Here is a 16,247-nt window from a genome sequence, read left to right on the forward strand (position 1 = left end):
GGCCTACCCTTGATTTTCACCCAAGTGACCCATCCACCTCTAACTCACCTTTTCTTCTCTGAAAAACTCCAACAAAAGCCCAAGGAATATTTTTCATAAAAGAAAAATATTCATTTTCTTCCCTGAAAAACACATCAAAGAAGTATGCTCCAAAGCAACCCCTAGATTTCTTGCTCCACAAATCCTGAATAAATTCACAAATATTCTTTGAACCCTAGGGCACCTTCCTGAGCAAAAATATTGCATAACTTTTTGTAATATTTTTGCTACAGAAAATCATTTCTGTTCTAGACAGAATGATCACTTTGCACAACAAGTATATTTTTGCTTGATCTTTTGGGGCTGATCTTTTCTGAGCTTTGATTACCCTCCTAAGAGATTGCTAAACCCCAAAGCACAGTCTTTAGTTCTCACTAAATTTTGCTCAGTGAAGCTCACAACTTTCTGCCTAGAAACTTGCCAGGAAGAAAGCCACTCCCACAGTTCACCTGTGACCCAGCCAACCGTGCAAAACAACCAAAACCACTAAGGACTAACTGCCAGACATGGTGTTTGCGCTTAGCTCAGCCTGATGCCAAAGTTCACACGGTGACCACGAGCGTCCAAGGGGGTTGGCATGCAGCCGACGCGCTCTGCGGTGCGCCAGCGTCTCTGTTTCGCGCGTGCTCGCTGCCCCGGCCGCCGCACCTTGCCAAACCGCGCCCCCATCCTCGTATGCACCTCCATAACTCCACCCTGGCGCTCGCCACAGCGAGCACGGGCACGGCGCGGCCAAGGCAACAGTGCGCCCGTGCCCCTGTGCTCGTCGCGTACCGCGCTCCTGTGCTCGTCGCAGCTCGTCTACAGCCCCCGCGTGATCCCCGGCACCTTCTCCCCCTCTCACTAACGCCATTCATCGCTGGGCGACACTCCAAAGAGCTCCGGCGAGCTCTCAATCCCCGCCTCGGCCTCGCTTATAAATAGAGCTCCCTCGAGCTCGTTTCTGTCCGCACACACACTCAGCACACCTCCACACCACCGTAGGAAGCCGCAGCCCGGCCGGGACAGGCCTTTGGCCGCCATCCCCGCCGCGAGCTTGCCGGCGATCCCTGTCCTCTGCCCCCTCCCTCTCCAGAGCCGCTCGAGCTCCACTGACCACTCCGGCGTGTTTGTGGTGGTCCACTGGTGCGTGCTGGTGCCGTTGGAGCTGCTGGACTGGCCCTGCTTTGCCGGAACCACCATCTCCGACGAGCTCCGCCTGCCGCCGCCGCTGGAGAGCTCCGTTCTGTCCCCGTCCGGCCACCCCTAGCCACGCTACGGGTACGGGCAGGTGCGCCTCGATCTCCTCTACAACCCTATCCTCTTAGATCTCGTCGCCAGTCACTCCTCGCCGGAGAAAGCGCCGTCGCCGCGCTGCCCGCCTCTGCTTCTCTTCCCCTCTCCCTCCGACCTGACCGTTGGGGCCCGCTGTCAGCCACTCAGGGCACGGCCGAAGCGGTATGAGTGGGGGCACCCAGGCGGTTTACGCCTTCGACGTCACCCCCTCTGGTTTTTCTTTTAATTCAAATTTAGTTCAAATTTGACCAGAACTTTGACTAGCTGTAACTTTTATTCTACAAGTCCAAATGAGTTGATTCTTTTTGCATTCTGTTCTTACTGGAAAATCCTAGCAGCACACCCAAGATGGGATTTTTCTTTGCTGCCTAGAAGTTCTGATAATTTTGAGAAGTGTTCTTGATATTTTCCTTTTGTCATTTGATTTATTTTCAGAAGGTGAAGCTTGTCTTGAAGGCATCCAGGAGGAGTGTGAAGCTCCTCTGCACTAAGGCAAGCCACAACAACATTGTCATGGTGTCTTTGCAATATCCATGATTTTATACTTGAATTTATATGTTATTCATTGCATATTGTATTAAAATAAATAATGCTTGTGTTATTTAGTTTGTCATGATCAAAATGCTTAGTTAACAGAAATGAATGCTTGAACTAGTGAGACATAGCTTGAGTAGTTGATCTAAGTAAATTTGTCATGGCTATGGTGATATGGTCATCGGTCTTATTTTTCCTATATGGAAAAATGAGTTTTATTTGATAAATGCCAACTAGAGTGATGAGTATAGATAACAAATAAGAAAGGACCAGAAATGTTGAAAGTTGAGTTTGTGCAAGTAGAACTTTGAATAAGGTTGATCTGTTATTTCTAAATGGATGTGATGCATGATATATGGTTGCATAAGCATGGCATATAGTGACTCGAGCATTTTATTTTCAAGTTAAACCTGATGATAATTGAAACTGAACATAAAGTTGGTCGGGTCATGGTGCCACTGAATCGGGCTGACAAGTGCAACCACATTTGCCTTAGTATGGGGAGGCCGTTAGTCATTCCGTTGTCATGCCTTTTATCGGTGCCTCCAACAAGGGAAGGTTATGGGCATGCGTTACCTGGCCCGGTAAGCAGACATAACCTTGTGGACCTGTTGTTGTTATGGTACCTTGTCCCCGTTTACGACTGTTTATTTGCCACGACGGTGGTTGTTTTGCCTTTGGTAGGCTCGGTCACCCATGACTAATCTCAGTGGGGAGTTGGTCGGAGTGGCCGTAAGAGTGTTATGACAATGGGAGGGTTCTGTCGGAACGCCGTTGGTCCACCCGAATGGGAATGCGAGACCATGGGTTCCGTGGTGTGGGTAAAGTGCGCTACCTCTGCACAGTGTAATAATTTATCGATAGCCGCGCCCGCGGATAAGGGCTCAGTTCGTAAGTAAGTCACACCATGGATCAACTTTCATAAATAAATCTTGCACACTAAGTTATTTGCATTGCACTGGTTGGATCATGATGATGTAAGTGAGACTGACTATTGTGGTATCACTTGTGATCCGAGAGTGATCACTGTTTGATTACGAGGTAACCAGTTGAACCAAGTATGATTCCGTTCGTGATTCATCGTGGGCACTGTTCGGTTGCGAGGTAACCTGTTGGTAAGAGAGTCCGAGTGACTCGATTTACAAGTTTGGTTTCACTCCATGAGCAGCATGTGAGAACGTATCTGGTGAAACGACTAAACTGCGCACCAGCTATGTATGGGCCGTTGGATTCGAAAGAAAGGGACGGGATTCAGTGCGATGATGGGCTGTCGGTACATTAGCAAAATAGTCCTTGCAGTATAACTAAATCCAGCGATCTAACCTCTCTGTACCCATATCGTCTTCCTCCCCTTGCCATATTCTGTACCAGGCCGTCCAGCTGCGCGCTAGGCTTCGGGAAGTCTGCTCCGTCGCCTCTCTCGCCCCCTCTCCTGGACCTTCTCCCCCTTCTATCTGGTACCTAGTTCCGGCGCCTTTGAAGCACGAGCTCCCCTCCTCTTCTCTGAGTCGGGCCCGACGAAGTCGCCATTGCCGCCGGCGAGCGCGTAAATGTAGCGGTGCTGTGCTGTAGCTCCTGGGGACGAAGAGGAACTACCCAAAGGAGCCGACTATCTTCTGCACCTTGACGATTTCAGGGTATGTTCTCTTATTCCATTATCCATTTATCATGGTCATATTGGGTTTTTTTGCGAATATATTGGGTTCTTCCCATTTGGGATTTCCCCCAATTTATTCCAAACTAGTGTCATTGCGTACTTGAATAAGTAGTATGAGCACCAGATTTATGTATGAGATACACGGCTGTAGATATGGTAGTGCAAAATAGCCTATGCAAACTTGAATAAGTAGTGTTCTGAATCTTAACATGTACTCCCTCCGTCCCATAATATAAGAGCGTTTTTGACACTACACTAGTGTAAAAAACGCTCTTATATTATGGGACGGAGGGAGTATTTTGTAGTATAGAAAAACCATATTTATGCAAACTCTGAAGTAAAGTTTGTGCAGTGGAAATAGGACCTGGCCATCGTCCTTTATAGCTCAGGATCCAAGGTATGAGTACCGAATTTGGTTGTCTGTTATACATGTACAGTCATATTTTTTCCTTCTTCCAGGCCATTCAGTTTCCCATGTGTTTGAAGCCAATGGCATTTGGGAATATGAATAGTACGGGCACGAACTTGATCCGTCGGATCTTGATGAAATTGTAGTAGTAATCACAACAGTCGGTGCAAAAATAGTTGAGGGGATGTGCTCTGTGTGTTATGTTCATTTATATACAATTTTCTTATACATTTGCTAACTTGATAGTAAGGTGTGTACATGAACGACTCGGCATGTAAGTGAAAAAAATGACTTCCTAGGAACCTACTACATGACAAGTGTGGGTTCGTTACTGGTTGTTCCTGCGGGGTTCTTGTAGATGAACTAGTAATGTTCTATATGAACTTCTTCCACATTGCTGATGTGAAATGGGAACGGCATTTGCAATGCTCAATTGAACTTTCTATGGTAATGCTACTTGTTCATGTTCCTCATTTTGTCTTGCTGCAGTCCACATTGTAGCTATGCTCTTAAGTAAAAAGTCTTGATGTGTTTTGCCTGGTAGTAGGTTAGTTATCCACTTTTTAACTTGCGTGTGATGTTTTGTGTTATATTTGCATGAAAAAAAGTCAGCCATGGAGTCCATGACAAGTGCTGCTCTAAGTATTGGGTCAACTACGGCAATGGGAGTTGAAGATGATGCCAACAGCTTTGCCATGGTAATTCATTTGTTGTATTGGTCACAGACGTACGTCACACCCGTTTCTGTCACATGATGGTTTTTTTCTGAAATTTCTAGGGCACGATCCAACAGGTCGAAAACGATGAAAATAGCTACCACACGCCAACACGAACTAGCAGTCTTCCATTTTGTGTAAGTATTTTTTCCCACATCCAATGCACGAGTTATAGTTTATGAACCGATCATCTTTTTATTTTTCATATCCAGGGGTCAAGATATGACCCCGAGTGTGACCCTAACTTACAACCCGTAATTGGTATGCAATTTGACACTTGGGAGGAAGGTATGCCATTCTACAAAATGTATGCTCATGAAGTCGGGTTCTCAGTTCGCACATGGACGACACACAAAGATGAACATGGCGTAGTATGGAAGAGGTTTGTTTGTGCTAGGGAGGGTTGGAGAAAGGTGGCCCCAGAAGAGGAAATGATAAAGCCTAAACGAAAATTCAAATTAACCAGGTGTGGTTGTGAGGCTATGATTGGATTGAAGAGGCAAGATGATGGCAAATATAAGGTTGCCCGGTTTGTTCAATCACACACTCACCAACTTATTTCGCCAAGTAAGAGACATCTCATCAAGTCAAATAGAGAAGTAAGTAGTGAGTTGAGGAGCAAACTACTTACATGTCATAAGGCAATGGTTGGCACATCTGCAACATATCGCTTGCTTAGTGTTGAGAAGGGGGGTCCCGAAAATGTGGGCTGCACAAAGCGTGACTTCCAAAACTCTCACCGTGATTTTAAAAGAGCAATTAAGGGAGCAGATGGACAGATCATAGTAGATATAATGAAAAGTAAGCAGGCTGCCAATCCAGCATTCTACTTTGATTACCAAGTCGATGAGAATGACAAACTTACAAATATTTTCTGGGCGGATAGCATATGCAGAAAGAACTACTCATTGTTTGGTGAAGTTGTGTCTTTTGACTCGACATATCGATTTAATAGGTATAACTTGGTATTTGCCCCTTTCACAGGAGTTAACAACCACAGATCTTGTGTCACGTTCGGTGCTGCTTTTTTATGGAATGAGAAGAAAGAATCTTATATATGGTTGTTCAAGACTTTCTTGAAAGCAATTCTGGGGTTGCGCCTAAGCTCATCATGACCGATGAAGACCAAAGCATGAGAATAGGGATAGAACAAGTTTTTCCAAACACTATGCACAGGCTTTGTATGTGGCACATCCTCATGAAGCTTACTGAAAAGGTTGGTACCACCATGAAAAATAATCCAGATTTTCATGAACGGTTCATGTCATGTGTTTGGGGATCAGAGACACCAAGTGAGTTTGAGTCACAATGGTGTTCAATAATCTCTGACTTTGGGCTAGCAGATAATACATGGTTGCAGGAGAAGTATGAGTCACGCAATTCATGGATTCCGGCATATTTTATGGAGACCCACCTTGGCGGAATCTTGCGTACTACATCAAGATCTGAGAGCGAGAATGCATTCTTCAGACACTCCGCCAACCGAAATCTTGCATTGATTGAGTTTTGGGTCAAGTTTGAAACAGCTTTAGAGGAACAATGGCAAAAAGAATTGCAAGAAGACAATGCCAGCCTTCATACACTGCCTATGCTCGAGACTTGTTGGAGTATTGAGAGTCATGGTAGAGATGTGCATACTCATGAGGTTTTTGCTGAATTTCAACGTCAGGTGGTGGCTGCAAGGGATTATTGTCATGTTAAATCAATTGTCCAGGTTGGTGAGGTCCGGACCATTGGTATTAGCAGCAAGAGTGGTAAAGTTAGAGTAGTTAGTTTCAACACTAGTACTAAGGCAGCACACTGTTCTTGTAGGATGTTCGAATCACTGGGTATCATCTGCCGTCACATCATTGTTGTCCTAAAGAATGAGGGGTGTGATGAAATTCCTAGTCAATATGTGTTGCATAGGTGGACTAAAATGGCAGCACGTCAACTTTCCTATGACGCCAACGGACATGAGCTAGAAGGCCCATCTACATGTCTCTCACCTACCATAAAAAAGTTGTACTCAAAAACATGTTCAAAATTCAGCTTGGCACTTCATGCATCGAAGCATTGTGAGGAGAAAATGAGATATTTTCACAAGGTTGTTGGTGATGCCTTCACGCAATTGGAACAGATGGGTGCCATTAGTGAGCAAAGTAAAGTTCAAGAATTTGAATCCTTCGTCGGAACATCATTCCCAAGTGTGATCAGTATTCATCCACCAGATGTAGCAAACACAAAAGGGAGTGGTAAGAGATTGAAAAGGGGTTCAGAGCAGACAGTGAACCAAAAGAAAAAAGAGGTAAAGTAAGCAACCTTGAAAAAATGTCGATATCCTTTCTACAAATTTGCTAATGCGGTTTTCTTATTCTTTACAGGGCAAATAGCATCCAAAAGGTTCCAGATTAGTAAGGGCGGTGGTTTCACTAATTTGATGTTGGAATAATTATGTGAAGTCATGCAACTGGCTACGTTCTTGCTGGAAATGGCGGTGATAATCATAGGCGATGAGGTTTTTGACCTTTTGGTCTTTTCTAGGAGCTCACATTTGCAGTGTGTGTCACTGAAGCATGCATATGTTCTATGTCTGTAACTCTGGATGTGGTCACTGTTAGCTTCAGGAAGTTGCTAACACTAAACCATGTTGTCTCATTAGCCGTGTTTAACCTGGAAGAAAAGATTGTATGACCTGGCAAGGAATTACTAAGCCTAGCTTAATGTAGGTTTGAAGATTTGGTTTGTCTTTCTGTGTTACTGTCAGTTGTAGCCAGCTTTGCTATATGTCGTGCTGATGTCACCACTTTCCGAATTAGTGCAACCTTATTACTATGTGTTTTGAGCACCGTTCATTCATTTTCCTCTACTTTTCGTTGCTCTGTACTTTAGCATCATCATCTTAAATTTTTTCAAGATAGGTGAGAACATGTTCATCTGTAAGAGATAATTTTAGGCATATTTGCAGCAGTGAAGTGATGAAAATTCTGACATAATCCTTGCCAGAAGTTCGGGAAATCTGAAAATAGAGAATGCAATAGAATATGTAATGTTTAAGATGTATGGAAATCTGTACTGTTTTTCAAGTAGCAGTGTTACTCTTCTTTAGATTGTATATGAAGGCATGTCTCGTCTTCATTTATACTTTTGTTCGACCAAGCTTTTGTTTTAAACCGTGCATAGCACCTGAGAAAATTGAAAAGATGTGCTCTTGTAACACTTATGTAACTATTCTGTGATTGCTATTTGTGCAACTGGAAAGCTCGATAAATATAACTATGTAATATTAAGTATAAAGAAGCAACTTTACAAGTAACTGTTGTGATGATTTTTTTTGTAAGTGAACAAAAGAGCTTTTGTTTTGTAACATTTTATGGAGTTAGAGTGATCTTGAGCTTCCTGTAGTGATTCTGGAGAAGCCTACCTAGGATCAGATTAGCTCATCTGGTCTGGAGCTTGGAGTAGGTTATTTGCAGAGCTATGAGGATGACCATAAATTTCCACTGTAGAATTATGTCAACTTGTATACATGGTGTTTCTTTTATTTCTTATAATCCAGTTACATCTTTTCCTGTGGATATATAGAAGATGTGATATACATCACAACATTTGTGCAACTGACGTCCATTATCTCCGGAAAATTTTATGGATATATCTAGTGGAAAGATATGGATAACCTGGGACTTCATACTGTAATCTTTGTTTATCATATCAATTAACTTTCATTGCTGGCCTGCTAAATCAGTACCGGTAACAACCAAAAGATCTCTGAATAAATTTTCTTTAGATGCTTATATGCAAGAACATCACGTCTTTCACATCGGAATAACACAAGCATCCGGATAAATTGTACAACAACCACTCATCTAAACTAAAGAAAACCTGGATACAAGATTTTCTAGCAAACGTACATTCTTGCTGATTACATGGTGCCAAAAAAACTGAAGCCTGAGACAACCACACACGATCTGGGCTAGTACGAGAGGTGAAATTATCAGTTTCATCAGATGCCATCTTGGAGACCTATGAAGATGACTCTGAAGATTACCCAGTCATAGCTCAGGCTCTGGATTCTTTGATCTCCTAATTCATGCATCCATGAAGCTGTGAAGGAGGGTGATGCTTCACATTCCCTATTGATAAGACACTCCAATGTATTAGCACATAAGAGATGGAGGAAGGGACAATACCTCGAATGAAAAACAGATGAAAAAGAAGTCAACAGGTATGCTCTCAGTTTTCTGAAACAAATATATGATAATATTATATCTCATAAAAAAATCCCATATCTTTTCTGAAGTGAATTATAGCCAAACAATATATGAAATAAGTTCTTGTGATATTACCAGATTAAAATAAGTACCAGTAACTAGTCAACTATAGTATACTACAAAACTCCTCCAGTCCAGACATGGAGAACACAGTGAGCGTGCAATTCTATCCACTCAAGAAATCATTTTCATAACCTAACTAAGATGATAATAAGTTACAAGGGTCGGCTTCCAAACCAAGGAATGTCACCTATGCAACCAAGAATCCGAGATGGTGAGGCGTCTTTTTATGCATTTATCTTGGATGCAACAACTTCGGTTATCTGCTTTGTCCTGCATGCACATAAGAACATGAAGAATTGCAGCCCTGCTCGTCGTCCTCGTCTTCAACAGATTTACCGTCTCCAGGCAATAAGACTCCATAATGACCTTCAAACAAAAAAATGGTGGCACCAGGGGAGCCAAGCTAAACTTAGTAGTGACACCCTAACCAACAATCATAGGCATCTTTGTTTGGAAGTAACATCGGATTCCAAAGTATCACATTTTTAGAATACAAAGGACAATCACTACTAGAGAAGTAGCGATGCAACATTGGTGATACATATTTGATTTGGCTCGGCAGTAGTTAGGTAAAAAAGTTTTTGTAACTATGGAACAGATAAATTGATGATGAGTAAAAGAATGAACTTATAACAAAATCAAGAAGATGAACTCGTAATGCTTTCACGAAATTAAGTTAGACTCTATAAGTACACGTTCTCTTTAATATTGTTTACCAATAAAGGATGAAAACAGGGAGTACACCCCTTGTAATTGGCATGAAGATTGTAGAAATATACCTAAATTTGGTGCTCACAGCACACTATTCGAATTCTTAATCAACAAAAACATGCCCTTTAGTCAACTGGAACAAGATGGATAGAGGAAGAAGTGAACATACCTACATCCTTGAGTTGCTGCCGATGGATAGTGCTGACGGCGACAGCGACCGCCGCGGCGGCGGCGGCAGCGGCAGATTGTTCAGAGAGATCGATCGAAATTTAATAACCCTAATTCACCTGAGTGGTATAGAAGAGGGAGAGACAACCGCGTTTCATTAAGATCTGAGATCGATCTTGAGCTCGCTGGACCTGAACTCTAGCTCAGGAGGATGTACTGGTACAGAATCTAGCAAAGGGGGAGGAAGACGATCTGAGTATGGGGAGGCCAATTCGTTAGATTTAGCTGAGCTGCAAGGACTGGTTTGCAAATGTACCATCAGGCCCATCATCGCACTGAATCCTGTCCCTTCCTTTCGAATCCAACGACCCATACATATCTGGTGCATCTGGTGCACCAATTTGGTCATTTCACCAGATACGTTCTCAGTAGCATGTTGTTGTTTGCATTTAACTTGATTAAATGTCATGATATTGTTTGATATCATGGTTCTGTTTGCTGTGAGCTTGCAAGTACATTCAATGTACTGACCTGACGTGTTATCCCAGATTTCAGGAATGTCTAACTGGATCGGAGTGCCGCCGTGTCTAGACCGTGTCCACATCGGTGTCCCCGTGCTATGGAGTCCCACTACCTCATTTTTCCGCTGCCGTGTAGATGTCGTGCTCGAGGCCCCTTTTATGTTCACTAAATAATGTACATATTGTTCAGCCGCACCGAGTGTGCCGCTTGGCCTCGCAACTTGATGTAATGTCGCACTATGCTTTCGCTAGTTTCAATAAAGCGGTGATTTCTGTACCAAGATGTTGTGTGTTGCCAGAAGACATGATCTCTGGGTTGGCAATGCAAGGTAAACCGGTCGCTCTGAGCCAGGGTGCCACAGGTTCGTTAATGTACAATCCAGTGTCTTATATAGTGTGATATATAGGATTCAATGCATATTTCCAAATTGTGATGCAATATTGTAGCAATTTGCGGTTAATTTTGTAGTTTGTAGATGTGCAACTAATGTATACATTCATTTTTTGATGCAGTATCATATCTTTAAAAATATATATAATTAATCTAATGTTGTAGTCTGTAGATGTGCAATTAATATACACATTCCTTTTTTGATGCAGTACCCTATCTTCAAAATATATACAATTAATGTAATGCTGTACGCTTGTAGATGTGCCATTAATGTACACATTCATTTTTTTGATGCAGTACCATATCTTCAAGATATATATAATAATGTATTGTTGTAGCCTGTAGATATGCAACTAATGTACACATTCATTCTTTTCATGCAATACCGTGTCTTCGAGATATATCATATATACAACTAATGTGTGTAAAATGTGTCGATATGACGTTAATGTACACATTCATTGTTTGATGCTATTTCGTATCTTAAAGGTCTAGCCTGTAGATATAAAGTTAATGTACACATTCATTGTTTGATACAATATCGTATCTTCAAGATATAGAACTAATGTATTATGTAGCCTCTAGATGTGCAATTAATGTATACATTAATTGTCTGACACGGTGCTATATCTTCATGATATACAACTGGTGTATGCGTTTGTATCATCATCTCAAAGAAGGCTATATATACCAAGACATAGCTAGCGAAGTCATGTATCCCACACATTCACAGAAGCCACACAAATCCTATATTATGCGATTCTAACATCAAAGGGATAGAGAAGACTCTAGTGTAGCAGATACAAAAGCCATAGCCATGGCGAAACTGATGTGCTTATGTTTCATCATCCTCACTATTGCGGTAGCCGTGTCGGCTGACGAATGTGAGGGTGACCGACAGGCCATGATCAAGGAGTGTGCTAAGTATCAACAATGGCCAGCAAACCCGAAGCTAGATCCGTCGGACGCATGCTGCGCCGTGTGGCAGAAGGCAAACATCCCATGCCTTTGCGCTGGTGTCATCAAGGAGAAAGAGAAGATATGGTGTATGGAGAAGGTTGCCTACGTTGCCAATTTCTGCAAGAAGCCATTCCCACATGGCTACAAGTGCGGAAGTAAGTGAAATATATTAAGGGAATTACGATGATCGGCATTGCATACATGCAGTTTTGATATTTATTATTCTTCGGAGTCACACGGCTTTGATTTTAGTTATGCATTTTATATGCTTCTTGTGCTATTCTGATCATATGCTGTGTCAAATTGAATGGTCTTGCAGGTTACACATTCCCTCCTCTGGCGTAGTGATTCTAGTTTAGCCGCGGGAGGAGAAGCATTGGCTTTTACATTATATGTGTGTGGCCTCACAAGAGCTTCCCTTTCACATTTGTATTTCATGAGGTTGTACTCATAATAGTTTATGTTAATCACTATGTATGAGAACGTTTGTGAAACTAATAAAGTCTTCTCCTCAAATTGTCTAAATTATGTTTGTTCATACACAATATTTTGGTTCTATTTATGGCTCGTTGCAGGTGAAGGGGTCAAGGATATTAGAAGACATTACTGTTGTTAAAGCAACAACTTTCATGTGCTTTTTATATCCAAAGTTAATGGGTTCATTTATGGCTGAGCTCAACCAATTTTTCACCTTAGTAACTCTTATTCCTGGACCCTGGCTGATGCAAAGCTCCAAATACAACTTAATTTTCTAAAAGTGAGGAGACTCATGGCGAAGGGGATGAGAAAGATAAGTGGCATATTCAGTTAGTTGTATATATGATTTCACACACAAATCCGGTGTAGTTCGATTGTAACGGTTTACTTGGATTTTGTAATGCGTGCAACGTCTGCCTTGTACATTGTATACACTACCATATTTTTATTAGACGAAGTGTTTCAACTAGCAGCTAGGCTCCCTTAAGGTTTTTTTAGCTTATTCTTCTGTAGCTTAATCTTGGATTTTCATTAGCTTGGGCTTGACGATTTCCACGTAGACACCACGTGGGACTAGGTGGGATGCTCGGGTAGGACTTTTCTATGACATGCATATCACAAAGGTAAGAAGGCTCTACTTTTCTTCTCTGTGACTAAGGGAACATTAATACAGAAACAGTTAGAACATGCACATATATACAAGAGGGAGGAGGAGAGTTAAGAACAAAACAATAGTTAAAGGTGGATCAAAGGTATCACACCAGGCTACCAAAGTAGCCCTAATTACAAAAGATGAGCAACAGAAGGACCATAGTCTGGCGTCCTCGGCACATATGAGCAACTTCTTTCTAATAGAAGACACACACAACTGTTGGGGAACGTAGCATGCAATTTCAAAAAATTTCCTACGATCACGCAAGATCTATCTAGGAGATGCATAGCAACGAGAGGGGGAGAGTGTGTCTACGTACCCTCGTAGACCAAAACGGAAGCGCTAGGTTAACGTGGTTGATGTAGTCGAACGTCTTCACGATCCAACCGATCTAGTACCGAACGTACGTCACCTCTGAGTTCAGCACACGTTCAGCTCGATGACGTCCCTTGAAATCTTGATCCAGTAGAGGGTTAAGGGAGAGTTTCATCAGCACGACGGCGTGGCGACGGTGATGTGATCCGCTCAGGGCTTCGCCTAAGCACTACGATGCTATGACCGGAGGAGTAAACTGTGGAGGGGGGCACCGCACACGGCTAAGAGAACAAATGATGTGCTATGGGGTTGTCGGTGTTCTGGGAACGGGGCTCCCCAGACTTGCCTGCCTGTGGCCCACGACGTGGCTCTGCAAGCGGGCCCGTACGACCCATTTTCACCAACAAACACTCAAGACCCTCGCGAGGGGCCAAGCCTCGCGAGGCAGACGACACAAGACCCCTTCAGGAGTGGCCTCACCAGGTTGGCTCGCGAGGGGCGCAGAGATCAAGGCAAGGAAAACCTTACGAGGTTCCAATGACGTGAGCCATGACGATCAAGATCAGGCGGGCGCCAACGCGCACATCGTCCTTGTTTCCTCTTTGGTGCTAAGGAAGCAAGCGCAGGCACGGAGTACCGAGACGTCAAGTAAAGGTTTCCTTATCAGTGCAACAAGACCAAGACCAGCGGGACGACAAGATGGAGGTCACCATGGAGCCCAAGGTGGCGTCATCACCAGAGCATTTTGCAGGCGAAGACTGCTTTTGTCAGAATAAGCTGTACTAGCTGTCCCCTTTCAAATTGGCCGTTGTTGGCTCACTTCCCGCTGAATATTTGGGAAGAGGACCAGGGCCTCTATAAATAGGGCTAGCCACCACAGTAGGAGGCATCGAATCCTCACCCCACTAGAACTAGTGTCGAACTCATTCAGTTCATCCTCACACCCACCAAGCACAAGAACACCTCGCCTCAGGAGGCTATTCTTCCCCGTGTATTGTTCATCCTTAGCCCAAGAGGCAATCCACCACCACCACACTGGAGTAGGGTATTATACCACAACAGTGGCCCGAACCAGTATAAATCTTGTGTCCTTTGTGTTGCGAGTTCGTCGAGTTAGCCCTTGAGATCTTAGCGAAGCTAGGACGTGGATCAGTAGTGGGAAATCTTCGTGCGCACCCCAGTGTTCGAACCTTGAGGGTTTTGCTGGAACCCGTGATCCGACATTTGGCGCACCAGGTAGGGGTGCGCCGAAGCTTCCTTTCCGTCGCCCCGCGTCCCGTTACTTCATCGTCTCCATGGCGGACGCACGCCGCGCTCGCGCTGAGCGCTGGGCTGCCCTCGCCGCCCGCGTTGCTCAGACGGATCCCGTCGGCGGGCCACCCCGTCATTCTCCGTCGCCTGCCGCCAACGCCGCCACCGGCCTGGCGGGGAACGAGCAGCAAGCATCCTCGCTGCACCCCTCGGTGCGGCAGGACGGCCGCACCGCCACTCCATCGCTGACCCCGGCCGGTTCGTCATCACACGCTCGTCGCGCTCCCATGGACGCGCAGGCCGCTCTGTGCATGGCGCGTGAGCTCCTACGCTACCGCCCCGTCGATGACCTCTACGAGGACTGGCTCGACCGCATCGCCGAGCTTGTCAGTGCCGCAGGGGGCTCCCCTGCGCCGTCCCTCTCGCTGCCTCGCCCTCCGCCAGCCATGAGCGGCGTGGCCCATGGAGCGCCTCCACCACCTCTTCCCCAAGACGGAGTCTTGGCGCCAAGGCGCGCGGCCCCACGGCGCGACCTACCGCGTCCGGTGCCCGCGCAAGAAGAAAGAAGCTGCCAAGAAGTCCCACGGCCGCGAGAAAACGCCCCCGCGCTCCCTGCGCCACCACGGAAAACCGCATGCCGCCTGCAGCGGCGGTGCGGGGACCCCATCCAGGACAAGTTCTCCACCAGCACAAAGTCCCGGTGACCACGGCAGGCTGCCGCACCTTCACCCCTGAGCTGCATAGCGTCGCCTGGCCTGGCAAGTTCAAGCCGGATCTGCCTCCTCGCTATGACGGCACCTCCGACCCCGCGGAGTTCCTACAGCTCTACGAGCTGAGCATCGCGGCGGCCAAAGGCGACTAGAAAGTCATGGCAAACTGGTTCCCCATGGCTCTCAAGGATGGTGCCCGCTCTTGGCTCCTGAACCTGCCTTCAGGCTCGATCTCCTCCTGGAACGAGATGCGCGACCGTTTCGTTGCCAACTTCCAGGGCACTCGCGACCGCCCACCGGCCGTGGGTGACCTACGCCGCGTCAAGCAACAACCAGGAGAGACCCTCCAGAAGTACATCCAGCGCTTCAACAACGTTCGCCTCAAGATCCCCAAGGTGACGGACGAGGCCATCATCTCCACGTTCTCTGATGGCGTCCGCGATGTCAAGATGAAGGAGGAGCTCGCCATCCACGAGGAGCTGTGCATGTCTCTAGAGCTGTTCAACCTAGCGACTAAGTGCGCAAGAGCTGAGGAGGGGCGCCTCTCCCTCCTCGAGCTCCCGGCTGCGGACTCGGAGGAGAGGAAAGCCAAGGCTAAAGACGTGAAGCACAAGGGAGCAGCGTGCTCGCAGCGGAGCCGGACACAAAGCGCGGCAAGGACCAGCCCGAGTCATCCAAGAGCAGCCGACCATTCTGCGCCTTCCATAACCTGCATAGCCACAACACCAGCGACTGTCAAGAGCTCAGAGCCATTCGAGAAGGATGCTTCGGTCGACGCCCCGAGCGCAACGACCGGGGCTATGACCGAGGAGGAGGACGTGGTGGCGGACGCTGGGATGACCGTGGCCCACGCCAGGAGTGGCGCGACCGGCCTCGCGAGGGCGCCTGGAGGGATCAACCTCGTGAGGATCGTCCTCAGGGCAACACCGGTCTTCCTCCACTACCGCCACCACCAAGAAGGAATGACAACCACCATCAAGACGAGGGGGCTGGGGGCTTCCAGGAGCCGCGTGCTATCGCCTGCATCTTGGGCGGAGCTCAAGCCCCGGCCTCACAACGTATCTTCAAACAGTTTGCTCGTGAAGTGAATGCAGTCCTCCCCAAGCTCGAGGCCACGCGCCCGCTCAGATGGTCCAAGTGCGCCATCA

General features: G+C 45.8%; 2 protein-coding genes and 1 long non-coding RNA gene across 15 annotated transcripts; 2 read left to right on the forward strand and 1 right to left on the reverse strand.

The window, feature by feature from the left end:
• The first annotated feature begins 3,196 nt into the window (after positions 1 to 3,196).
• LOC109760195 (protein FAR1-RELATED SEQUENCE 5) lies at positions 3,197 to 7,444 on the forward strand. 13 transcript variants are annotated; one of them, XM_073507680.1, is made up of 6 exons: positions 3,197 to 3,485; positions 3,849 to 3,902; positions 4,523 to 4,612; positions 4,693 to 4,767; positions 4,915 to 6,917; positions 6,994 to 7,444. In XM_073507680.1, exons 5-6 carry the CDS (start codon positions 5,688 to 5,690, stop codon positions 7,000 to 7,002), a joined length of 1,239 nt encoding a protein of 412 aa, XP_073363781.1. In that variant the 5' UTR covers positions 3,197 to 3,485; positions 3,849 to 3,902; positions 4,523 to 4,612; positions 4,693 to 4,767; positions 4,915 to 5,687; the 3' UTR covers positions 7,003 to 7,444. The 13 variants fall into 13 exon arrangements, with proteins under 13 accessions (XP_073363781.1, XP_073363783.1, XP_040253867.1 ...); XM_073507682.1 differs by having other exon boundaries at positions 4,527 to 4,612; XM_040397933.2 differs by having other exon boundaries at positions 4,527 to 4,612; positions 5,615 to 6,917.
• A 928-nt stretch (positions 7,445 to 8,372) lies between these two features.
• On the reverse strand, positions 8,373 to 10,112 carry LOC109760194 (uncharacterized). The gene is made up of 3 exons (XR_002232313.3): positions 9,824 to 10,112; positions 9,131 to 9,309; positions 8,373 to 8,742 (listed from the first exon to the last, which is right to left on the reverse strand). It is a non-coding gene; the product is annotated as an uncharacterized lncRNA (long non-coding RNA).
• Positions 10,113 to 11,444: 1,332 nt separating this feature from the next.
• On the forward strand, positions 11,445 to 12,219 carry LOC109760193 (uncharacterized). Its single transcript, XM_020319031.4, has 2 exons — positions 11,445 to 11,849; positions 12,014 to 12,219. Exons 1-2 carry the CDS (start codon positions 11,552 to 11,554, stop codon positions 12,037 to 12,039), a joined length of 324 nt encoding a protein of 107 aa, XP_020174620.1. The 5' UTR covers positions 11,445 to 11,551; the 3' UTR covers positions 12,040 to 12,219.
• Positions 12,220 to 16,247: the final 4,028 nt, after the last annotated feature.

Source organism: Aegilops tauschii, chromosome 1, assembly GCF_002575655.3.
Source record: "Aegilops tauschii subsp. strangulata cultivar AL8/78 chromosome 1, Aet v6.0, whole genome shotgun sequence".
NCBI lineage: Eukaryota > Viridiplantae > Streptophyta > Magnoliopsida > Poales > Poaceae > Aegilops > Aegilops tauschii.